General features: G+C 34.6%; 1 protein-coding gene across 7 annotated transcripts in view; it reads left to right on the forward strand.

The window, feature by feature from the left end:
• IMMP2L (inner mitochondrial membrane peptidase subunit 2) overlaps nt 1–27,402 on the forward strand; it is a 460,185-nt gene that overhangs the window by 279,637 nt on the left and 153,146 nt on the right. For 5 of the 7 annotated variants that reach the window (XM_080576908.1, XM_080576910.1, XM_080576911.1 and 2 more), the window contains one exon: nt 26,746–26,811. The exons of 1 other annotated variant lie outside the window; for it this stretch is intronic. In XM_080576908.1, coding sequence (XP_080433034.1) covers nt 26,746–26,811 — 66 coding nt within the window. Of the gene's footprint in view, nt 1–15,995; nt 16,333–26,745; nt 26,812–27,402 lie in introns of those variants that run through there. One more of the 7 variants, XM_080576914.1, reaches the window with a different exon arrangement.

A 27,402-nucleotide genomic window follows, 5' to 3' on the forward strand; every position in this document is an offset into this window, starting at 1 on the left:
ATAAAATAAGGAAATTATAGGATTATATGTTTTTATAGGCTTTTGTTTTTATATAAATTGAGATAATTTTTGCTGGGTTGGATCTGGCCTTCATCAAAAAATATGTATAGTTCCTGACACCATGACATGGGAAATGTCTTAATACTCATCTATAGAACTACAGCCACAATGATATGATTAAAAACATTAACTGTCCAATTAGAGCTAAATTGCATGTCAGCCTACGGCAAGTTTGGTTTAATAATGGATATGATGATATAGAGATTTTATTTCTTAATTCCTATGCCAGTGAAAGAATATATTTTAAAAATGTGAGTGTTGTCTTAAAACATTGACACAGTGCATGAATGAATTTCAGGACTGATTTTTAATTTCTCTTCAAAGCCTGTTGCATTGCCCTCGGACCACAGAATTTTTGATTGGCAGTGAGAGCCCTGTATGTATGTAAAATAGATTTCCTTAGGTTATTTTGCTGTTCACAGTGTGCCTGACCTTCACTGGGCAATGGTATTTACCTTCTAACAGTCTTTGGGACCCTGTTAGGCTCTTAAATAACTGCAACCAGACCAATGGGACTGCCTGAGACAGGAGCCCATAACTTTCATCTTACCATTGCTTAGATCAGTGATTTTCAACATTTTAAAAATTGAAAAGCTTTTTACAATTTTCTGATGGAAGTGAAGACCCTGGAATGGTGCTTCTATTGAAAATACAAAATCCATTGAAAATAGGCCTGCATTTCACCATCACCTCACACAGACTCCTTACAATAGTCTACAGCACATCTCTTCCTCTCCCCTTCTGTTCCCCTACTTCTGTTCCTGCGCCAGTTAAGCCCTAGGGTTTAACAAATGACTTGAATGTCCCCTCTGTATCTTTAAAAAGTTTCCCGTTATATTTTATATCTGAGGTTTATGTGGAGGAGAGACCTGCTGCAAAAAGGACCCCATCCACCTCTCCAGGACTTTCTCTCTCCTGGCATACCCAGTTGTTTTAGGAAGGAGAAACTCTTCATCATTTGTTTTTAATATCTATTGCAAGAAATATGTAGCAATCAGCGTGTGGTGGAGAACAAACTGGGAGGTTCTCCTCCATCACAGTCTTTCTTAGCAGTGCAAGCTGAATAATTCAGTTCTGATAAATAGGAAGGTAGGCATTTAAGTAGAATGTGGGATTTACATTGAATTATGTAAAGAAAACTTATTTTTTATGTTATGAGTCAGACTTCTGGCCCGTCTCTGACCAAGATTCAAATTGGCATTCAGGCTAACTCCTAGATGTTCACGTGGCATGGCAGAGAGTTGGCTGTATCCATGAGATACTTCTTCATTCTCATGAGAAGTTATAACGTAAAGTTTGGACATGAAGATTTTAGACACTGGAATAAAATACAATTTTCATGTAAATGACTAGAATGAAAACTCGGTAACGTGAAGCCACACTGATTGCACCCAAATGAGATGTGACCAACTCAATTTCTTTAATTAACCATCAGAGAAATTAACAAAAATATACTTAAACATGTAATCATCTCTAAATGACAGTTGGGGTTATACTTAGCAAAAGTTAAAAAATCAATATATAAATAGTCATATTTTACTACCTTTGGACTCCTCTTATGAAGGCCACAATCTACTGCCAGAATCAGTTTGTAAACTGTGATTTCCACTTCTGAGTGCCCTGTGATTTGACAGTTCTATCTTATGAAATGCGTAGTATTAAATGATAATCCTATATCAGAATTGGAGTAGGTAAGTACAGCCATTGTGAAATGATGTGGTTACTGCTTATTGTGGTGAGCAACTTAGGTTATAAATGAAATTGTAATAGCTAATACGGAGGGATTATATTAATGATGAAAATCACTAAGTAATCATAAATGGAATAAAAAATAGTACAGTGAGGAAAGCAAGATGAAAAGAGTCACAATAATTCTTTCTTTACATAACTATAATAATGATATATGCTGAATTTCACCCCAGTAGATTTTACAAATGCTTATGACAGAACATGTTTGAACAACAGAATATCTTTGTTCCCTTGAACATCACAATATTACAACGATGGGCTGTCTGATTTTCTAATGAAGATGTTAGCGTATTGAAATGACAAATTTAATGTCCCTTCCACAATATCTGTACTCAATAACGTCTTGCAAGAAGGGCAGAAATTTCAAATGTAAAATTTAATTTATGTATTAACCAAATTCTGCAAGAACTGTAGTTTTTTTTTTTTTTTTTTTCACTAATTTTCACTATATTAAATGCAAGACATGGAAAACTCATTCAGAAATATTGTACAACCTGTTGTGAAAGACAAAAAAACAAAACAAAAAAAAAAACACCTACAAAACTTATTTGTTACACCTAATTCTTTAATCCAAAATAACCTGTACGATCAGGTCAGAGGCCTACCTTAAATACCTCAACAATTAGATTAAAAACACACACACACACAAAACAAACCAAAACAAGCAAACAGAAAAAACATGAATAGTAACTATAACCAATAAAGGAATAAAACTGTAGTTTTTGTATGCTGAAGATTATCTCTCAAAATGGGTGAGATGTACACTGGCACTGTTTCTTTGTTATTGCTGTTATTCATAACAGTCTTTAAATGCCTTTCACCAGAATAGTGCTGCATATAAAAAAGGCTAAAATTATATTTTAAAAATGGTAACAGTCTCCTTCATTGGGATATATTTTCTAAGAGGTGTTTTTAGGCCTGCATCTGAAGAAGCTTCATATTAATATCTTCAAATGTCTTACCAGTAGTAGTGGAACTTCATCCTATCCATTCACGCAATTTTGTCTGAAACATACAGTATGTTTGACATCGTTGCATTTGTAGTTCTAGCATGTTGCCTCTGCAATGTACCCATTCTCAGGAGCATCTAAAGGGCAAACATGACACTAGATTTCTTATACTGCCCTGCCTGAGGGTCAATAAGAAAACATATTTGCCCTTTTTGAGAAAATAGATGTGATTTAATAAGTTCAGGAATGAAGACAATTCAATAATTTGGACAGAGTAGGCTAGCAGAGCTAACTGTTTTTTTCTTCAGTTGCTATTGCATACATAACACATTTAATGGCAAAGTATTTGCTAGTTTGTTGTTGTTGTTGTTTTCCTTGAGAGGCTATTACTTTCTCCTCACTTTCTTCTTGCTAGTCACAGTGTTTTCTACTATTTTTTTGAATTGTTTTGAAAATTCATTCAAGGAATTCAATGAATTTTCACTGAATTAATTTTGAAAATCCACTCGCATTTGTTAGTGGGTGTGGCCTGCAAAGTATCATTCAGTAGTCCTTTAGTTTATGTAGAATGTTTTGATTATATATTAATTAGTTATAGTGTAGAGATTCTTGCCCGTGAATGGAAAATAACCAGTCATTCATGGATAACAACAAGGTTAGGTTAAAGCTCAAGTAGCTACAAGTTGCTTGTAATTATCTTTCATTTTATATTTCCTTTCTGATCCAATGAATATTCACCAAGGGAATGATAATTTTAACTAAGTGATTTGTAGCTGGATGTTAGCCAAATTGCTTTAACTCCAGGGACTGAATGCAAGTGACATACAAGGACAACACTAATATATTCACTGTGAAGTTGGCAATCTGAATAAATATAAAAAGTAGTAGTGTGTGTGAGTGTATCCTTAATCATAAGTATTTTGATATTGGCTTAGAATTTTGATGCATTTGGATGAACTTTTCCTGTGAACAAATGCTCAAATGGTCTTATTAAAGCTGTCTAATGAATCTGCTCTATACTATGAAGTTCTTGCCAAGACATTTAGAAGTGCAATTAACTAAAAGAAAGGTGCAATGGCAGAAGTTATTTTCACAGAAAAATAATATATTTGTTTTATTCAAACTTCATTCTTAAAGTCCCTGGTGGTGGCTGGTTGCCTTAAAAATGCTTTACTGTGATATTTTGTTGGATAACAATAAAACATCTGTGTCATACTTAAAATGATCGTGAAGGAATAATTCCCCTGCTTATTACTAACTAGAAAGTCTGTGGTTTCAAATGCTGTAGCGTATTGCTGTATTCCCATTCTGCTGCCAAAATTAATCAAGCATCTTTTGCTTGTCTCTGGATTGTTCAGGTAGACCCCCCAGAAGGTCTAAAACTCTCTTCTCTGGAAAAGGCAGCAATTAAAATAATGTATTTCCTTTCAAAGAAGACTGCTTCAGGACTCTTACTATTCATTTTAGTCAGTTTGTCTTGAAAATCACCTTCCAGTTTCTGAATGGAAAGTTAAACAAATCATTGGAAACAGACACTATACCGTACTCTAAAATTCTCTGGTTGGTTGAGAAACCTCAAAGCATGAGCTGCATTTGAAGTCTAGGTTATAGCTTATAGTTTGATAGTTATTTACAGGTTTCCTTGTTCTAGTCCTAAAGATTTCAGATAAGAATTACAGGCTTGGTCTTGGCCTGGCTTGATCAGGGGAAGCTTTTCTATGATTCATTTCTACAGAGCTAAACTAAGTACTGTAATTTAGTTTGCATTAGATTGATATATACTTGAAAATGATACCTTCTTCTAGAGTCAAGCAAATTGACCTTGGCTTTTAGCTTTTAGAGTAGAAACCTGCTTATTTGGAGGTGAAGAGCCAAAGTGCACATGGGTAATGTACACATGTAATTTCATGTTGTTTGATTTTTATTTCTTAAAGAACAGCTAATTTTTCAGGGATAGAGACTTCTGTTTTCAGTCTACATCAATCCCTTTTTCATTAACGAAACAGAACACTTCTATATTTTTCTCTGTATCATTGCTAATTATGTTTTTCTGTGCATTATGTTGATCTTACATTCTGTTGTAAATCTTTTCATATTGCAAATTTCTTTTCAATATTGAAATATTCTCAGTATTCCAAAATCAAAATTTTAATGTGTGTTAGTTTCTAGCATGTCCTTTGTTTAACATTCTCCCTGCTAGAATCCTGTTGTAACTCGTAATTAGAAACAGGCTGATTTGGATGCAAGTTTGCATCTTTGGAAGAGAGAAAAGTACAGGCGGTTGCTGGTATGTGGAGAAAATACAGTTTTCACAGTGAAACCCCCCAAAAAAAGAAAAATTACATGGCAAAATAAGGTATTTTCATGAAAAGCTTTGTAACAAACCTCAGTGACAAACCTTAAATGGTTCAAGTAAGGTTAGGTAGTATGACTTCTGAGAGATCATTTCACCATCTTGCTTTAACGACTTATTTGGTTAGAATTCAGTATTTTCACAAGCTCATCCCTTTACTAAATACAGTCAAGCTGTTATTTGTTTAACAAGAATTTTATTTAGAAATCGCATGCTCATTTTCAGTTGCAATACATTTTTTTTTGTTTGTGGAGCTTTTGCTAAAAGGCTTGATATCAAATGTTAGCAAATAGCTTGGAGTCCTGAAGAGGATGATGTGGAAAGCAGCAGATTTCCAGAAGCTTATTAAAGAAATCACAATTGAGCTTGTTGGGAGACTTTATTCAGACAATATTATGGCCAGGAAACTCTGTGGGTAGATAAGTAGATAGGCTTTGAGTAATATATTTTGTCAGAAAAATGTATATATGTATATATATATATTAAAATATAAAATACTTGGTCATATTCTATGTGCACGAGCTTCTACTTAATGCAGAGAAGTTATAACTCCTACTAACATTCTCATTTTCCGACCATCTTTGAAGATGGTCCATGTGTTGTAACTGATAGGAAACCTCTAGAAAGTGCCTTCCTCCTGAGCAGAATCAGAACATGCTGCATGCGAGCTCTTTGCCTTGCTCCAGGGGAGGAGTGGTAGGTGTGTTGGTACTCTAGCTTGAAGCTTGCTGTGAGGGTCACACAGGAAATTTCTGGAAAGAAGGCTGGCAGGACCACATCATTTCTGCTGCCTTTTGTGCAAGGAGAATGGGGCAGGGCAGAGAGAATTTGTTCTTAAATACTGAGCTCATTCCTCAGACCTGGGTGTCTGTGGGCTATCTGTGTGATTGTATCTTGAGCACTTTACTTTACAGAGCCAGAGCTATTAGCACTTACTGCACAGTGAAAAATGTACTGGTCTGTAGAAGCTGGAGAATCACTTTGACAAGTAACCTTATAAATAAACAGTGGTTAATTGCAGAGGCCTCTGATATTTCCATTTCAATGAAACCTACTATTATGGTGACCCTCACTTTTACAAGATAATTTAATATCTAAATTTTAATGATGTGTGATTACTTTGTTCTGTTAGGTATTTAAATATAGCTTGATATTCTCTTATTTTACAAAACCTTGAAAACAGTAAATATCTTTATGTGATAGTTAATCCCTTTATGTGATTTTTCAACTCTCAGAAAATCCAATATGCAGTTATGCATGTAAATAATAGGTTTGTGCAGTATGATACTGTGTATACATTATCTATCAAATCTGTTTATTCCTACAAGACTTAACTGCAGCAACTATTATTCAAAGTGAGAAAATCTATTTAGAGCTGTCTCATTGCCTTGTGTAATCTGCTAAATCACTTGTGGCCACAGTGGCCATTTATTGTTACAGTAAATAGTGTAAAAATTCCACACCCACGTTGGACTGAGAAAAATCTCAGTCCAAATCTCTCCCAAGATGGACAGAACAAGCATTGCCCTCCCTCACAGAAAAGAAGTAAACTGAAATGAACTACTTTGGAAGGGTGAAAGTAAGACTCTAAAGACTTACTTTTATTAATTACAGAGAAGGAAGAAGTGCATAACAACTTCCCAATTGTGGCCTGCAATCAGAGTCTTTTTAAGGTTTAATGAAGCAGAGTACTTGAAAATAGCAGGAACGTAGCTGGGTGAGTGAGTGGGTTGGTGATCTGAGAGAGTGTTGTTAAGCTGTACACAAATGATGATGAACACAGAGGCATTGATGCAGGAGGCTATCAGGACCCATTCCTTCCCCTGCTGTTACCGTAATTATTATGCCCCATGACAGCCAAATAGGAAACGATACGTGCTGGATAACAGGCTGTTTTTAGTAAAGTTGTTCAGTTTTAACTTCACTCACCAACTGGAGCAAACCAAACCTTAAATTTACTTAAACTGATTTAAGCAAGGACTGTGTTTGTCTGAGTGTAATCAGGCAGTTACAAAGAATTGAGCTAAAGCAATTTAAATAGTTACTATCCCTCTGCAAATGTTGCTGGTCTCAATGTAATAATAATAATAATTAAAAATTCTAATATTTTATTTCACATTGCTTGACTAGTTTCATGAATACTGTTAATCACTGACTTCAACCAAATTGGTAAATTCTCCCAACGTTTTCTTTAACCATTCCAATTGTAATGGTCTAGCCATCCCATAATTTTCTGGTTACTTCAGAATAAAACAATTTCTGTCCTTCTGTCCATCCATCTGTTCCATCCCACAGTTAATGATACGTTAGTCTCCGTCCCACTGACAGGCTACATTGTGCAGCTTTAGGCATGTGGTTTCCTTGTTGTCCAGCGTAGGAAACCTTTGAGATTTCCTCTTTTCCCCTCAAAGTGGTAATTTTCTTTCTTGCCCTGAGCTGCTCATCTAGCTTTTGGAATGGTCTCACCAGCTGGCAGATGCAATTGTTTTACTCAACACCCAGAAGCTTTCATTTGCCATCCTCAAGAAATAGCTGTTTCTGCTACGCTGAATCAAGAACACTCATGGAAATGACCTAGAGCTTTGTTAAACTGGTTTAAGCTCAACTACATTTGGGAATTTGAATTTGTTTAATTAAATTAATTAAAATTTACTTTAGCTACTTTGAAGCCACTTTGTCAATGCTAATCAGGTCTTTGTAGTGCTTTAGTGCTGTATGAATTAAGACAAAGGCATTCTGGCTTCGTGGGTGGCAAGACCGCTTAAAGAGTTGCAACAGAAAACCATCAGAGAGCAACAGGAGAGAAGGGACACAGGGAGCTGGGGGCAGCAGGGTGACAGGGCAGTCCTTCACCCCCAGGGTGCAGCCGCTGGACAAGCAGCACGCTGCCAGCCAAGGGACGTGGTCGGAGCAGCCCGGAGTCCAGCTTGCCAGACACATCTCCTTGTATGAGGCAGGTACAGGGTCAAGCTGGCAGGTTAAATTTGAGGGTAGGATTGTCAGTCCACCTGGTAGGAAGGAAAAAAAAAAAAAAAAAAAGCATATGTAAAGCACTCCAAAAAAAGGTACTATAGTATTTTCTCATGACAAAGACTATCTCTGGATAATGAGAGATGTATTGATTATCTCAGCCTTGTCTTTGCTGTTGAATGCACACTTTCACGGTCCGTGTCAGTTCAGAAATTCAGATCAAGTGATATAAGCACCTGCAGCTTGTGTGTAGCGCACAGTTAAGGGTCCTTCAAATAGATATTGGTTGACAAGCTCTTTTTTTTTTTTTTTTTGTACACCTAATGACTTTTGTACCCACTTTGAACTAAGCAAAAAAGAAGCTCTTAACCAAGAAAATAATGAGGCCCTCAGGTGTCTTATGTTGGGTATCCAGTACCACTGCTCATTTTATAAAATTTCATTTGAACTATATTAGCTTTCTAAAATATGTATGATTAGAAACTGATCAGTTGAGTACAGGGATGTAATTCCACACATAATAAAAAACATTAAATACACAGTATGCACTAGTGTTTATATAGCTAATTTTCTTGCCAACATTTATTATGCTTTTTAGGGTTTGTTGTATTAAAATGGGGAAGGCCTTTTCAATTTCATTCTTACATTTTCTGCTTCAGTACATGAATGAAGGCATTGTGATTCAACAGTTATGGAGACGACTGCATCTGTCTCATTAAAATGCTTACAGTCTAAATTTTTTTCTGGAAGATACGTGATTTCTCACTGAACTGCTGGCAGCAATCGAAAACTCATTTATTCACAAATGAACTTGGCAGTAAAAATTCTAGTTTATACATTTTTTCTCTCTTTCTGTGTTATCTCCAAAAGCTACCTCTTGATGTCATTAATATTTTAAGAAAAGAAAAAATACATTTGTTTTCATAATATGGTTATAAGTTGTTATTGTAGCTTACAAAATTGTTCTTGAGTGAACAGGGTTGTATGTACTGTTGAATCTAATCTATGCAGTTTTTAATTATTTACATTTACCCTTTTATGCAAGTAGTTTGGGATTTTCCATAAGCTGGGAAATATCATCTTGTACTTTTAGGAGAATAGTTCTATTGCCTTTTGCAAAGACCAGATGACATGCCATCTTCTCAAGGTTGAGAATATATTTATTAGAACAAATGTGACCTGAGATCTATCAGCCAAGGTTGTTGTAGAAATTTATTTACTCATCCAACACTCAGCTGGATGGACCAGCATTGAGCTGACTTTTTTTTTTATGTAATGCAATTCTTGCGACTTTGTGACTGTTCAAATAAATTCACAGTTCCTGGTTTATGCTTTCTTAATTATAATCTTTATTGTTTATTTGGGTTTTAAGCTGTTAAACAAGCTTCCTTCTAGCCTGTCTGACCTTCTTTTTAGAATTTTCTACTTAGACTCCAATGTCAAAAATTCACATGTTAACATTTACAATGCACCAAAAAAAAAAAAAAAAGAGAGAATAAGAGATAAAATCTGGTATTAATTTCCTTATTTTCCTTATTTCACACTCTCACTTAAACAATGGCCACACCTTTTGTTTAGGTTACACCATGGTATATTTTTTACACTTTTTTTTTTTCTTTACATATTTTTGTCATTTTTTAAAGTCAGTTTTTCCTCTGGCTAAAACAGCCACTTCTTCCAGTTCACCCAAGGTTTAGGCATGCAAATGTAAGTCAGTAGAGCAGAAGAGGGGAGGGGAAAGTTTAAAGAAAAACTTAAGAAAGTTTAGTGGAGAATGATGTGAGGGGAATGCCATTTTTTACCTTGTTTAATTTTTTTTTTCAAACATAGCATTAAATTATTCAAAAAGTGGTCATGATACTGCTGATTATAATTATATAAAAGAAAAAAAGGGTCTTGCATCTGTCTTTGGATTGAATAACGACTTATAGGATGGAAAATAAACATAAGTGTTTGTCAACCATGTCTTGAAAAGGGGGAAGATCTTCTGTTCTTATACCCAGCATTTGTCATGCATAAATGTAGGCAGTAGAAGTGATGGTAGCATTGCTAGCATGTATATACAAACCCTGGCATGTGTCAGAAAACAAACTCCATATTTTTTCCTTTTCTTATGGACACTGAACTATAAAAAACAAACAAAGAATTGAAAAACTCTGAGGAATAAGCTAAGAAACCACTTGAAATTTTCTCACAATTGTGCCACAACAATGACATAGTAATCATATAATTACATACTACAGAAGTTAGGCCACTAATAACTTGCTTGCATTACAGAAGTTCAGTTGACACAATGCCATGTTTCTTTGAGATGTCTAGCCTTGAATGTGCTTTAGATTCCTGCCTTCCAATTCAGTATGGGTATACAGGATGTATTTTTTGCATGGTAGAGACCCCATGAAGAAAATGCGTGTTGAAGTTATGCAGTTATCTTTATTAATCATAGGAATTGAAAAAGAGCATGAATTAGCCACGCCATTCGCAACAATTTTTCAACCAGTTACAGTCACAGTGTATAAACTAATTATCGATGGGACAAGAAGTCTGTACATAATATTATGTTATGTACTTTCCTATCTCAGTGGAAGACAAAATATAATGCACTATGGTGAGGTATTTCAACTATTCCCTTTAAGTATATTTCCCATGGTTTATTTATTAAGTAATAATATAAAAACAAACCAAAATATTTATTTTTCCAGATAGTGATTGTGTTGGCTGGCCTAATCCAGCTGTAGATGTAACAGATGTTGAGAGAAGGCAAGTGGAGAGACAACTGTGCATGTACCAGCAGTGTAGCCCTGCGATGCCTATGTGGGGTTACAGGTCAGGGTCTATTACGGGTCTATTCACTTCATTCAGAGAGATAATACCGCCTAATCCTAGTAAAGACAAGTTTGTGAAAATCTAAAGGAAGAACGGCTTTCTTTTTTCCCTCTGAGGAGCTGATAAACAGGCGGGCGCTTGCGGGAGTTCCTGTTTGTTCTTATACAACATGTTTAAGTCACAAACATCCTTGCCTGCTGAGCAGTCCTTGCTGTCACTAGTTGTTTTGCAGTTGGTGACTCATCTTGCCAACTTGAACTGATTGCAACTTAAAGCTAGGAAATGTCTTCTCTTTCAAATGTGACAACTGTATATGTATTTTTAATAATGTTTTGATTATGTTCCGATTATTTATTTTTGAAGACTAGAAGACTAGTCCCAACGCATACTGTCTGCATAGCAAACTTGAACATCAGAGATGTGTGCACTGGTAGCTTTTGATCAAACATTATAAATCACAAATGTTAATAGTATTGTCAATTAGGGCTTTGAATATACAGAGTTACTTAAGTGCTAAGTGTTAGCATTGCTAAGTGTTAGCATTGTTACCTCTCAGTTAAAAAGAGACACGGTCTAATCCTGAAATGTATGCTTTAAACAATCCTTTAACCAAAATATGTAGACACCTTTTTATACTCTCGTATAGTTTCTTTCAAACAAGTAAGGCTTATTCTTAGAATCATAGAATCATTAAGGTTGAAAAAGACCTTCAAGATCATCTAGTCCAACCATCACCCTACCACCAATGTCACCCACTAAACCATGTCCCTAGGCACCAAGTCCAACCTTTACTTTCATCATCATGGCATCCAACAGCCCTACTGTTGTATCGTCCTAAATGCTGCCAGCTTGAGTTTTAAGGAACTGTGTGAGTAACTGTTCTGCAGCGATGCATCATTTGGAGCATATATACAAAACCTATATTTGGATTTTGAGACAGAATTATCTCAGAACACCATGCCATACAACTCTAATACATTTCAGTATTCATATTTATGAATATTTATGGTCTTTGTCTGCAACAAATGCCTATTAGGAATAGATAGTAAAATAGATAGTAAATCTATCTAAAAAATATATCTAAAAAAATAGATAGTAAAATATTACTGAGAGAATCCACATCAAAAGGTTAGACTGTTCTAAACAATTAAATTTGTGTTGCAATAGGCACCACTGTGGTAAAGATCTGTATTGTTTCCACAATTTTCCACAATTTTCCCTTGATATTTGTCTCTTCATAACCCCAGTAATGTGTAGCGCTGTTCTTGCTTTCTTAAGGTAAGGGGCTGAAAGTGCTTCTCTCAAATGGCAGTTTGTGTTTCAAACCTGTTTTGGAGATGCACTTGTCATGGAAATATGAAGTCTTAAGTTTAAATGCCAAGGTAACAATGCTAAGTTTGAATTAACTGAGTTAACCGAGTTAATCTTTCTGTGCTTTTTACAGGTGTTCTGTGTCAACAAGACATGCAGTATCAACACATTTCAGAATCTGTCAGTACTGTCCAAAATATACAGAATAATATGTGAACCACATATTTATAAGATTCAATCCAAAATCTAGTAGAAATTCTTAAAAGTTTTGTTAATGCTGCTGCATATCCTGCATTTATTCCTCCCAGGTTTTCATGCTGCTAGCAGTGATTACATTTCCAACCACTAAAAAGTAAAGAATTGTTTTCTTCCATATTAGTTTCTTACGCAAGCCTATATCATCAATACTCCTAGCATGAATTTTATTTGCTAACCTCCTGACTGTTTTCTTGGAGGGGACTTTCATCCTTTTTTCCCGGAAATGTTCAGAAAAAGAAAGCTTTTTTAAAAATAAAATGTGGATCGACAGACTAGAGAAATGTTAAGCTGGTATAAACATTTTGACACTTATCAAAACTGTAGAATTCACCTAGTTCTAACATGGATTCAATCTGAAAAGAATAAAGATACAAAATTGATAACTTATTTGAACTTTTGCCTCATGGAGGATGGTGAGGAAGGCATCTTCAGAGTGTGTGACAAGTGTATGGAAAGTTTAATTCATCGTTTTCCCCTCCCTTCTTGCTTCTCCTTCCAGTCTCTACCTTTTCTAGCAATATTCTGAGCAGTGTATCATTTACTTGGAGAAAAAGGTGACAGCGACCTTCTGCAGGGAACTGTCACACAGGATTGGGTTTGACAGGCTGGGTGGGCGAGGGCTGTTTTTGCTGCTGCCTGAGAGGGAAGAATACATTTTGGGTGGAATAACCGGTAGGGACGGTAGTGTGGGAAGAGAAGCATTGCTGGGGAGCAAGTGTGCAGACCAGACCCTCAGGCTGTGTGTACAGATTGGCCTTCACAGAGCAGGGGAACAATATCTAAGAAGCCTGTAAACTGCTTTGTGTGAAGGGAAAATCATCTGTAAGTACAGATATGTTACTAATTCATGCTGTTCACTGTTGTAGACACTTCTGGTTTCTCTCATCTTTCCTTTTATTTTTTAAAATAAATAATAAATATGTTTATCATCATACAAGACAGGAAGTGTCTTTGCAGACCAGGAGTCTGAAAATCTTGTGGCAAAAACCAGCATAGGACACCATTTTATTCTTGGCAAACTTTTCAGAGTTCTTTCATGTCTGCTCAGGTGTTCAAAGTCTGTTAAAGCAATATCCTCAGTTACTGTTCAGGGTTCCTTCTGCTATCTGTGAAAGCACACAAGTAGAGGATAATGCAATTAGTATCAAATGGAGCACAATGCTTGATGACCTGCTGACATAGTAGATCAGCTTTTGACAAAGAATATCATGTGGAAATATACTCCCTATTAAATTTCTCATTGCTGCTCTTTGCCAAATCCTCATAAGCAGGTCATAACTCCCATTATTACAAGGATTTCTCTCACAGTAGCCAATCTATGGTTAATTCAGCCTGACTTCATCTGCAGAGTGGACTCCTGCAGTTAATTGTGGGCATTTTTCCTGAAAGGCTATCTAAGCTAAAAGCAGAAGTTGTGAAGGAAAAAAAAAAAAAAAGTTAGTTTGTAGCCATGTCCAGTTGTCTTAGCACTGCTTTTTTTTTAGAAAATGTTAGTTTTTTTTTTTTTTTAGAAAATTAACTTTTAGAAAAAACTAATTCATCCCACTTTAATTATTACCTTCTGTGCCTTGACAATAATGGAAAAAAACATTTATATAGTATGTGGCAATATTTTACAAAAGTAATTAAAAATAATTCCAAATTCAAGACTTGTATTGGCCTCTGTAGATATTTTCTAAATTGTTTTTTTCTTTGAATTTATGTTTAACTGATTCTCTATTCTTTTTTTTTTTTTTCTTTTTCTGATTTCTCAACAGAACAAGCTAAATTAGAATGTAAGAATTCAAAGCTATAAACAGTTTGTCTTTTCTATCTGTTTTTAAAAGTAGCAGTAGAAGTTCATTTAGCTTCCAGGAATTTTGCTGCTGATCTTAGCAGACAAAGATCAGCTTGATCTCTTATTTCTTAATCCACATGACATTTGATGATTTTTTATTAAAGATGTGTGTTACAAATATACGATTTTAAGAGTATACATTTTGTTGTTATTGGTCTTCCCTTTATCTTACTGCTAATATTTTATTTCCTGTCATGTGTATTTTTTTTTCTTTTTAATCTATTCTAGATTCTTATAAAGTAGATGAAACAATATTTTAAAGAAATTTATCTTTGATCATTTCATATTGAGATGGTTAGAGTAAGCTGAAGTTTGGCTTCCTTTGTAGTCAATGAGGAGAAATTCTCCTCCAAAAGGTGATTCATTCCACTATAATTGTCTGGTATCTTCTGTGCCCTGACAATAACAGACTTAACTCCTCTGGAAGGCTTAGCCTCTTGACCATAGTAGAGGTTAAATGCAAGAAAGTATCAAGCTGTTCAGAAATATCAAGAATGAGATTTTCTCAGCAGGTGCTTGAAGTGGCGTTTAGGAAAATGTAAAAAGCAATGTGCTTCTTCTCATTTTTAGGTGATTGAAAAAAGTAGACAAAAACTTAGGATTCTTCAGAATCACAAGATAGTTTCCTCTCTAAATTAAATAAATTATGTCTATCTAGTATCCCATATGGTAATCTGAGAATGATTTTCAAACATTTGATTACATTTTGTAGTTTTTTGTGCCTTTCTCTGTTGTCTGTTTCAGCTGAAATAAGTCATGTTTTATTTCTAATCAGAGTAGAATATTTGAGCAGCTATGATAATGATGAAATTTGTTTCTTACACTACAGCATAATGGTTAACAAAACTGAACATTTTACTGTTGTTGACTTAAGCGTAAAAGACCAGATATTCTCATAGATCGTAATAACTTCCTATTTGATAGACAGAAATTTCTGTGTATGCTTTCTAAAGCAAATGTTAAAGTATAAAGTTTTTCAACCCTTTGGAAAAGGTGAAGATAAGGTGAAATGGCCAGTTAAAACAGCAAGTAATTAATTGAGTCTCTCTGTTAGCAGGAAGAAGGTCAAGTGCATATAACTGTTGTGATTACACAGTCTGCATTACAAGCGGCTGAGTCATTTAATCTCAAAGTGGTTAGACTGGAAGGCTATTAAATGTGATTTTACTTCAAAATACTAGCTATGCTTGTGAGTTACTATACTATCTTAAAATTTTCAGAGTGAATTGTCATACAGTTTTGCAGTCTACCAATTATTTTTACTCTAATGAAACAATTATTTTTCAGTTTTTCGTTTGCTTTGTTTTTGTTTTTCTTGCCTCACTTTAGCTAATAGTGAAATTTTGAAAAGTTAACTTACTGTCTTATGGAGACATGTTTGATTTTTTCTTTCTCTCTTTTGTCTTGACTTTGCCCTGTAAGTGATTCTGAAAGTTTTTCAGATACATAGTTTTGATTGCTGGATTCAAAAAGGCCTGCTTAATTTTGTCACATGGCAACAGTAGATCTAGTTTCCACAGGGGAAAAGTCCAAAGTTATCCACTAAGAACCAGCTTATTTGTTATAACTTTTCAACATCTCTGTTGAAATAAAGAAAACCTTCTGCAACTGATGTTTCATTTGAAAATGAGGCTGCAGCTATATAGCATGCTGTAGATAGACCAGGGAAAACTGAATTTCACTGAAAGTGTGCAGATCATAGAATCGTAGAATCATTCAGGCTGGAAAAGACCTCTAAGATCATCTATTCCAACCTTTAACTTAGTACTGACAATTCCACCACTAAGCCATGCTACTAAGCATCGTATCTACACATTTCTCGAAGACCTCCAGGGATGGTGACTCAACCACTTCCCTGGGCAGCTGATTCCAATGATGAACAACCCTTTCAGTAAAGAAATTTCTCCTAATAATCCAACTAAGACAACCTGGTGCAACTTGAGGCCGTTTTCCCTCATCTTATCACTTGGTGCTTGGGAGAAGAGTCCGATCCCCACCTCATTACAACCTCCTTTAAGGTAATTGTAAAGTACAATAAGGTCTCCCCTGAGCCTTCTCTTTTCCAGGCTAAACAACCCCAGCTCCCTCAGCCACTCCTCATAAGATTTGCTCTCTAGACCCTTTGCCAGCTTTGTTGCCCTTTGGACACGCTCCAGCACCTTGATGTCCTTCTCGTACTGAGGGGCCCAACACAGTATTCAAGGTGCGGCCTTACCAGAGACGAAAACCAGGGGACAGTCACTTCTCTAGTCCTGCTGACCATGCTATTTCTGATCCTTATTCTTGTTCTCCTGAATTTATCTTAGAGATCTCTGCTAAATAGCATCTGGTACCAGGAAATGCGTTATGGATGTGTATTTACCATAAAATCTACTTTTTTTTCCTGAATGTATTATCTTTGGAGAGATACTTTCCTGCTCTGCTGGAAGACTCAAGACTAAATCAGAATGTAGAGAGGAACTAAAGCTCTCTGTGGCATGGGGGGCAGTGAGAAGGGGAGAGAATTGTGAATATCCAAGAACTGCAGATCTTGAGGCAGTTGTTTACGTGTCCTGTGTATTCCATGGCTATATGGCAAAGCGTATGAATGCTTCACTGGGACTTTATGTTTTATGATATTCAGATTGTTATTTCTGTGTAGAGTGTGCTTAAAATTCCCCATGAAGTTTCAGGGATGCTTTGCTTTAATTGCTGTGAAATTTAAAAATTAGTAAATCTAAAATACTATCTTTCCAACAAGTACATGCTTGCAATCTAAAATTGTTACAAAACACTACTTTGTGTAAAATAATAAATATTTTTGGCAGTGAGTGCTTTTTAACAGAGGTTTGACTAATAAATGCTAATACAATGTGGAGTTAAATTAAGAATTACAGGACATTATTAGAAATATAATTTTCCTTGTATTTTTAATTATATCACTGTACATATTTTCCAGTGGAGCTGCTGAACAAATCAAGCATCACTGGAACTTATGCTTAACCAGTTGGTGCAACTGCTGTCTTGAAGTACTTATTTTGTAAATCATGGATGAAAAAATGGTAAATGCTCAAAATGTCTCATAACAGAGGGAATTCAGGAACAATTGAAGAACGTTTTCCATTCCTGTCATTATCTGTTAACATTGTGAAAATTATGTATGATTTCTGTATAATATTTCAGTTTGAAAAAATTTCTAAACTGTAGAGGTTCCTTTAAATTTATAATACTGTTTAAGGTCAAAAGGTGCAAACATTGCTGACAGGCAAGTGTGGACTGAAACATGTTTTTTATAGTGTGGAATACCATTTTGAAAATGCCTCTTCAGCATCTGAAGGGGAAGAAAGACAAAGGGGAAAATGCAAATAATTTCAAAATTTGCAATACATTTTCAGTATTTAAAACAAACAAAGAGAAAGGCCTTTAGAAAGTCTTATCTGAACAAAATGATCACAAGGCTTATTGTCACTCTTATCAGTAGAAACTAAAATATGGTTAAGATTAGTCAATTCAGAATTAGGATTTGTCAAGCAAACGTGGAAGCTCTTACCAATAAAATTACAAAATGATTAGGTAAAGGCAATTTTGATGATAGCAATAATATAGAATATATGTTTTCATTAAGACTATTTTTTACTAACACATAATATCCTGAAGTAGAAGCTTGCCTTTTATGTAATAAATGTAGGCCATAGTAGACATTGTAAATTGGCTAAGTTCAACTGTGAAGATGTAATGTAATATTTCTATCAGATGGCTTTGTGATCCAAAGTCAAGTACTCGTTTTTTTTTGTCAGTTATCTTCATAATCATTGGTTAAGCCTGTGAAGAGCATAGGGATAGACAGGGCAGTAAATAAAGCATCCCAGTTGTTATAGCATGGCCTGAATCAATCACCTGGTTACAACAGTTATATATCACTTTACAGAATGTGAAGTACAAGTAGTAATCAAAACATATTGGTTAACTGTTTTAGCAGGCAGTTTACTCAGAGAAGAGTTTAGATGTTACTTTTTGTATCCTCTTAACATCAGTTCCTACTATGAAAAAGATGAGCTTATTGCCTGAATATATGAAATTAATGGAAAATAAAAAAGGAAAAAAGGAAAGAATTTTTGCATTAAGCCAACATAATAATGCTAGATTACTCTCCTAAATTTATTGTTAAGTATAGTAGTAAACCCAGCTGAATCTTCTCATGTTTGTGTGCCATGAAGAAATTGTAAATGTTGGAGAAAGTTTGAAGCCTGGTCATAAAAATGATTCTGGAATCGGAAAACTAACTGTATGCTAAGGAGCTTGAGGAGCTGATATATCCAAGAGAAATCTAAGAAAATTGTTGTGCCCAAATCTTTCTGCATGAAGAAGAAATAAAACATTGAGTGTTTTTTTTGCCTTGGAGGAGAAAGCATGAACTTGAAATTGAAGTTGCATAAATTCCATTTTGAATGCAGATGCGATTTCCTAATAGGAAGGATAATTAAACTTTGAAGTAATTTATCTGGATGATAGACTCACTGTCATTCAGAATGTTTGAGATGATTCTATAACCTTCTATACAATGCTTTATGGTAGAATTAGGTACTGTTCAAAAAGACAAGCAAAAAGGGATCCGTAGGCATTAAGATGATCAGTATGATCTCTTCCGGCATGCAGAACCTGCATATTGTTGTTTTTGTTGTTTTTTAAGGTATCAGAATCATGATTCTTCATATATTTGAATGGGACCAAAGGCTCTGCATAGTTACAAGTACAAAATAGCATATGTTGGAAGGCACCACTGTTGATCATTTAGGCCTACCAACCACTCAAAGCAAGGTCTGCTATGAAGTTAGGTCAGACTTCTCAGAGCCTTGTCCAGTCAAGCTCTGAGCATCTCTGAGTTTCTCAGTCTATCTGTGAAGCCTGTACCGCAGCTTAACCACATGCAGTGTGATTTTTTTTTTCATTTTTTTTTAATTCTGGTGTCCATCTGGAATTTCCCTTGCTGCAACTCATGCTGTTTCCTTTCCTCTTTCTGTTGTGCACTTCTCAGAAAAGTCTGACTCTTTTCTTTCTAATCATCAGTCAGATAGTTGAGAGCAGTAATTAAACCTTTTTCTTCATCTCTCATCTGCACAAACCCAGTTCCATAAGCCACTGCTGTTACATTACTCTTCTGTTACTATTTTTTTGGTGGCTCTTCACTATATCCGGTTGGTCAATATCTGTTCTGGTGGGTCAATACTGAGCACAGATACTGGCCCTGATTACTGGAAACATCTAATGCAGCAATTTTACAATAGAATATGGCAGCAGGAACGACAGCAAAAAAAGAAATAAGTGCAGTCAGTTTTTTTTCCCCTGCTATTATATTGTGCTATTTTCCACAATGTAAAAATTGTCTCAGAATCTGTGATATTATTAGTTAAATATTATGTTTATTGTTGTATTCGGTATCTGCTGGGACTAGAAAGAAATTAAATATTCACTGATGAGGTTAAAAAAAAAAAATTAAGTTTAAGTCAAATTATTAATTGTGATCTATCTCTGCATAAATTATGGAATTAAAACAAAACTTATGGATTGGGAAAAAGTGAATTGAACGTATTAAAATGTTTTGATTTAGAAAATATGTGCATATATTCGGTAAATTTGTATTCTTATACAACTTTTATAAATAGATCTGCTGGATCTGTTTTATCCTAGCTATTGTACTAGGAGTGATGAAAGAATGGATATTGCTACGTATTTCCCACTGCACAGAGCTTAAGCATCAGCTACTATGCTGACAATGGGAAGCTCCTTCTTCATTGACCAAGGGCACAGATCTTGTTTTTGATGATAAACATCTTTATCTAGTGTATGATTCAACCAAGTAGAACACCCTGTTTGTCTTATTAAGCAAAGCCAGCAAATAAAGATGAGATAGCTACTACCTCTGTTTTTCCTCTTCCTCCAAGCATGGTTTAAAAATAAAGCCACCAAAATTGTACTTTGAATTGTACCCAATTCTGTAGGTATATTAGTGCCATTTATTTTGGGCTCCAACTACATTTTAGTTACTGCTCTGGCTATTTTCTGGATCCCCAGAAGGCTCAAGAAGGAGATAAACAACTAATTTTTCATCCTGCAGCAGGTTTGGAAATGCCCAGAAGTGTAAACTGTAACCGTATTGGAATTTTCAAATCAGACAGGAATGAATTTTGGGAAATGAAGAGGTCATTGAATGGATGGCTTTGAATCACAGCTTTAGATTAAGATCTCAAAGGTTCCCCCTTCATCCCGTTTTCTGGAATTGAAACCTTATTATCTAGCATTAATGACGTGAATCAAAGTGGAAATGATGTTTGTGAAGGAGATGGTCTCCATTATTTCAGTCTTTTCATGCTATAACAAAACAGTGTTCATTGTTTCAGTCACTTCCATATAAATGGTAATCAAATCACATAAATCTCGATCTGAAGTAAACTGAATAATCTGAAGGCAAAATTCTATCTGCTGCCTAAACATCTTCCTTTGATCTCATAGAAAAATAAAACCATGTGCTGACAGTAATATGCATATATATGCATGTAAATAGATAAATTTAAACACAACACAAACTTCAGGCACCTTTCACTTCAACTTGTTAATAAATACCATTCAATGGCCTGTTTTGTAAAATGCTCAGTATCAAAATTCAAAGAATTTTCAAAAGTGAGCACAAAGAAACTAAACAGGTTGACTAAGATAATGGATAGGTAAAATTAAACTTCTAGATCATCAAAGTATTCAATTCAAGCTGTTTAAAACATATTAGCTGCTTTTTCATGATGAGTTTACGGTATAACATCTTTTCCCAGCACATGCAACTAGAAACTCTGAGTGCTCATTCAAGGAAGAAAGTAGTGAAGTAGTATGAAGTAGTATTTATTTAGTTAAATTTTGTAGCTATTCAAGTCAAATTTTTGTCTTCTCATGAGAGCTATTGTGCTAATATGTGTTGAAAAGTATAATTGTTTATAATTGCTTTTGGTGTGTCTGCTGTGTGAGCATCAAACATTGTTTTTGAACATTATCTGGGATCAGTGGATTCCTTTTTTATTTATTACAGAGACAGCATGCTTGGCAGGGAATTATATCATATAGTATTTGGGTACACATGTTAATATATCCCTCTGGGGAGTAGAAATGAATTAACTGTTTTCCTTCACGTATTTTGCTGGGATCTTAGGGTATAGCCCAAAGAGTACTCCCTCTAGAAAAGCCTGTAGAAATTTCAGGTCTAAGCTCTTTAACATGATTTGCTGTGAGCACTTTTGAGAAGAATATAGTTAGACAATATAGTTAGACAAATCAAAGGGTTAAGTAACACATACAAAAAGTAGAATTGCTACGTTAATTTAATTATAGATCAAATTTTAATTAGCTAACGGAGCAGTTATATAAAATTGTGCTAGGCAATATCCATTAGAGTAAATAAATAATCCAAATGATGGAAGGGGAAAAGTTTTGAAGTAATATTGTGACTGAAGTACTCAGATATTCAATCAGGAAAGCAAGACTTCAGAGAGTCATCAGCCTTCCAATTGTTTTCCAGGTAAATGTGTTCTGTAGTACTGCTATCCTACACTGTACGTTCCCCAATACAAGAATGAACATAGAAGAATGCATGCTTGTATAAACTGATGTATGTGTACTTGTTCATGTGTGTATGTATATATTTATGTTTTCTGTAGGAGAGTATGTTTAAATAAAAACATAATCAGTGTTTCAGTTTTAGTGGAGTAGAGCTAATAACTCTAAAAGGTTGTCAGTACTTTCCTGAAATAGAACAAGGTCTTACTTTCAAACAGAGAAGCAACTGTTATACCCCTCCTCAATAAACTACCTCTTCTTATAAACTTGTCAATTATCAGTATATTTCAGACTCTGATTTTGGGGATGTACCACTTTAAAAACCTAGCTGTAACTGTCTCACCAGTCTTCCTTTTCTCAATATTTTCTTCCCATGATGATATGCAGTATCTTTAGCTCTGAAATTATTTTATTTATTTATTTATTTATTTATTCGGTAATAAGGAAATTGAGCTCTTTATAGCTCTACTTCTAAAGCATATCTTTTAACTTTTGAATCTAATGTGTGTGTAAGCAGGATAAGGTTCCTATGTATTCTCCTTTTTCTTTTTTGTTTTCTTTTTTTATTTTTTTATTATTTTTTTTTCCCACCAGTATCAGCTGGAGAGAGAAAAGTGCCAGAATACTGTGCAGGCTGGAGATTAGAATATTGTATCTTAAAGTACTTGCTGATGATGCATAAGAAATTTGAATCTGCCCTAATTGCTGGGGTGATCCACCTTCTCTTCTACTTAACCTAACTCGCTTATTTCCTTTTCAAACAAGTTGCCCAACATGACAGGCTTTAATCCAAAGTTAATGATGTCCTGATGGCATAGGCATTTGTTTTTCTTCTTTTACTGTAGTGGAATTGCTCATTAGTTTTTAATTAAAGCTGTGTGTAGATGATGGCTCTACAGCTGAAAGAGCAAGACAAACATACAGGTTTAGGATATCCAGCTAGGTTTAGGAGAAGGCTAGGATTATTACTAGAAATTAATTATGTCAGGTTGCTTATACTGAGTTGCTAAGGCTGCATCTGGAAAACTGAATACAAATAGATACCACATGTCTGGTGTTCCCTTGGTATTTATTTTTTACCTTAAAGCTCTGAATCTGGATTTTGACGTCATTATTCATGACTTTGTGAATGAGGCTGGGATTTCTGCATTGCACCGTGCATAAGCTCACTTTTACGAACAAATCAGAAATTGTTGGTAAGGCAGAGTGAAATGTCCCATCAACAAATGGTGTTTCAGACAGAGAGGATGTTTCTCCTTTGTTCTGTTATTTGCAGCCAGCCATCAGGTGATCTGTAGGTGAAGTTTAAAGAATTGTTTTGACAGATAAAAATCTAAAATATTTATCAGTCTTGGATGCTACAGAGATCATTGCTTTCTTTTTGTATTACAGTGTTTGTTCTTCTGAGGTGCTTGAAAAAAAAATAATAGTTCAGCTTAAATAGAAGTTGTTAACAATGAATTATCATCAAACTTGAGAGACACACTGCTAGACTTGCCTGTTCTACTTTTCTTTACAAAAAAAGGAAAAGTGACTATAAGTGGAATAGAATTCAATCTGTATTTAGCAAGTGGATTTATTTTCCAGAGATGTTTTTCCTAGTGCATTCCTGATGTGTTGCTACCTGCTACTTAAGCATTAGTTTTTGTAATGTGCTTGAGATTTTCATAGTCATCCTGACTGTTTCTACTTGCTCTATTGTCCCTAATTCACGCATAGTGAGAAACGATTTTATGTAAATGAGAAAGTATATTTACTAGGGAAAATATGGACTTAACTGTTTTAGAGACCGATTTAGAAAATGGTTAAGATGTGTCCAAACTGACCCCTCTGTGAAACATAAGATCTGGATCTGTCTGTTAAGTGTATGGATGGTTGTTATTAATTCATATTAATGATATTTATATCTTCTGAATGCCATCTTTGGGAGAAAAATATTCATTGTGTGTTAGAAATCTCATTTCTTCCCACACAATATTGTTTGAAATGAACTTGTCTGAACATGACCTTTTATGTAAGGAGAATGAAGAAACAGTGTAATTTAGGAGCGGTGCAAAGAAGTAGATCAACAGTTTCTTTCATTTTTTCATCTATTTCCTTCTGTTTTGAACAAATCCCATTTTCAAATATTATTTTTTCTTATCTCATGCAGATATTAGTGAGAGAGGAGTACTAAAAGATTACTGGTTGTTTGTTTCTTTCCCCACTTTATTGTTTAATTTTATCTGTAGCTGAATATGTTGAAATTTCAAAGACAGAAATTGCCTATGTCTGCATGTTATTGTTATTTCCATAATCAATGAAATCCCACTGTTATACTAAGCACCTTTCAGGAAGGCATCAATATCCATCATTTCAGAACTAGTCTCTCTCACCTCCTGTTTGTTTAACGTGGCTCTTGAACAAAGCATTCTGATCTCCTGTTGAAAATCCTTGATTTAAAAGTGGTTGTGAGCCTGCTACTCCCTCTCTTACCATTCCTTTGCCATTTTCATGACTTTGAATCAAAATGTTAATATAAAGTTTATTTTAAATTATTCTGGCTTCAAATATTAAAAATATTCATGAGTTATAATAACTATCTAGAAGGAATTCCTTTAAGTCTTTTTGATAAATTATGTGTTTTGGTTAAATATGTCATTAGTAGCAGAAAATTACCCATACTTTAGAACTCATATCTCAGAGACATGTTTAGTCTTCCTCAAAGATGTGAGGTGTTGTTTTGGTGATGTTGTTTTGTTTGCTTGTTTGTTTGTTTGTGTGTTTCAGAATGAAGGCAAATTAAGGGAGATGTTAGTACTTTCACTACAATATATAAGTACTAATCAAGTGTAAATGCTAACATGGGACATTTCAAAGAACCTTTGAAAGTAAAGTGTTAAAACAGGACAGAATTTTGAAAGAGTGAACCTAAAATTTGTTTTCATTCAGTCTTTAACAAATGCACAATTCATCACAAACAGTATGTGTTATTTCCATTAGTTAAATTTTTACAGGAAAATGCTAAAATCTGAGTATATGTGTATAAATGATAATTAACAATGAAATAGTTTTTACAAGTATTTTAAATGTAGAATAGCATGTAATAATAAAACATTCTTATTTAGGCTGCCCTCTAATTTAGAATGAGAGAAGGCCAACGCCTGCTAGAGCGTGCACTGAAGCCTGCTAGGAAACAGCATGAGAAAGTGCTGTGGATCCTCCAGATATTTGAATCATATGAACATCTAAAACTTGATTAATTCTGCCCAAGACTGAAATGTAAAAATATTACAAAAATGTGTATTCTCAACCTGAGATGAAAGAGAAGAGTAAACTGGAATATACAGCTCTTTGGGTAAAATTTATACTAAATAAAATCTTACTGTAAATGTTTCACAAAAATGACTTGAAAATTCCAGTGCTGACTAGGGAATCAAAATATGGTCCTTATTCATGTTCACTGTTCCACACTGCTTTGTGAAAATAGGGTTTTCAGGTTTTTAAACTGTAAAGTGAATATATCAGATCTTTTGAAATTCAAAATTATGCTCCTTTAATTTTATTTCATTACATTGAAATATAAATATATTGCAAATATATTGACACAAAAGTAAAACTATTGAAACATTTGGAATACTTTCTGAATTCAAATTAAAAAATTATTTTTGAATTCACCTGAAACAATTTTTCTTTTTAACTTTTGGAAGTGAAAGTGAACTGCAAATGCCTGTAGTCTTGAAGTCACTAAAAGCAAGTTTTTTAATCTTAGCTTTGCTTTTTAAGAAAATGTAGTCTTAGTGTGCTACCTCTTGACCAGAGGTGAGCTCAAATTTACATTGTGAAGATGGCATGGCCAATGTTTTCAGGCACAAATCCTGTAATATACAGGTTTGTTATTGCATTGCTAGCAGGCTGTACTTGGAGTCTAATATAAAGAACCTGAGCATCAGCAGAAAATCAAAAAATTCACTGCCTTTTCAATATACAAGCAGCAGATAAAAAGATTTTTTAAAATAACATAAAAACACTCTACTAAGTTTGCATAGTTAAATAATTAAAAGTTAAAAATAAAAGAAAATGACGTAAAGTATGTAGGAAAGAAAGTCCTTGGTGCACATGGGTCTACGTTAGTCTATCATTAAACTGAAATAGAATAACACTTCTAGGGTTCCTATCTCTTAATCTTCCTATCTCTTAATATACATTCAGAAAGTTGGACTATTCAGACTGGGCATGCAACTTCAACTTTGTTTTTTGTAATACTATGTAATGCATGATCATAATCCACTCAGTATATTCATATATTTCATAACTTGAAGTGAAAGCTTGGTATTATATTAAGAATCCTTGATAGCTGGAGAAAATTTTACTTGTCTTTTTAAACCCTCCACAATTCCCTAGGCAAGGTTTAACTAAATTAGTGATAAATATCAATATAACATAGGGATTATTATTTTTTTTTCCCAAGGTGAATGAATGACATTCATGTTTAAACACAATATGATGTTACAGTTTCATGGAGAATTTGGGTTTTAACATATGAATCTATTTGCAAAGGTACCCTCTTCTTCAATAGTGGGACATTTTATTTCTAATGATGTGAAGTATATTTTTCATGATAAAAGGTATGTTGATTATTGTAGTGTTCGTATGCAGGTCATTTTTCAGTATCTGCTCTTCAATGATGGTTTGCAATGAGAATGATTACAGTAGCTTCACTTCAGGATGGAATATCATGATTGATGCTATATCAAGGAGAACTTGGAATCTCCTAATGACTTTAATAGTGTCTATTTCTTTGTGGAATTTCTTTTCATTTTCTTAAAACAACGGGAACATTACTGATTGTATAACCTTATCCCCTGTCTCAGGTCTCCTAGAAACCCTGAACAGAAGATCATTAAACGAGTGATTGCTCTTGAAGGAGACATTATCAAGTAAGTATTTTAAGCCTTAGTCTCTGAGTCTTTGTAGGAATAGTGCAGCTTTTCAGTGGATTTTAAATCAGTATCCTAGACAACGAGAACTTTCTAGTATTTTCTTTCTATCTGTCCTTAACAGGGTGTCAGTGTTGTACCTGTCTCCTTTTTAATGAGAGGAGAAATGCTACACAAAGCTACTCACTCTCTCATGAAAGGTACATGTGTGCAAATAATGCTTATTTCTTAGAATATCACATATCCAGGCAGGTAAGCATACATCATTTTTTTTAAATAAGATTATAGGGCTCTGATTTTTTAGTTAGAGAGTCCATCTGCTGTGTCATACTATGGCTGGCAAATTAAGGTCAGATATTCTTTTTTTTTTTTTTGGTGGGGGGGGGATGGGGAGGGAGAGGTGGGTCCTTTTTTTCTTTTTCTTCCTTTATTTTTGAGACAAAGAACCCTCACAGATGACTGCCTTTCCTGCAGTCTGTAGGAATCTGTAGGGAATATGGTGGGACTGGTTTGGAGTAAATTATTCTATCAGAAAAAGAATTGCAGAAAGAGTAGACTCTCGAGTACTCCAGGACTTAGTTTACTCTGACA

This window comes from Anser brachyrhynchus (genome assembly GCF_964034855.1).
Source record: "Anser brachyrhynchus genome assembly, chromosome: 1".
Classification (NCBI taxonomy): domain Eukaryota; kingdom Metazoa; phylum Chordata; class Aves; order Anseriformes; family Anatidae; genus Anser; species Anser brachyrhynchus.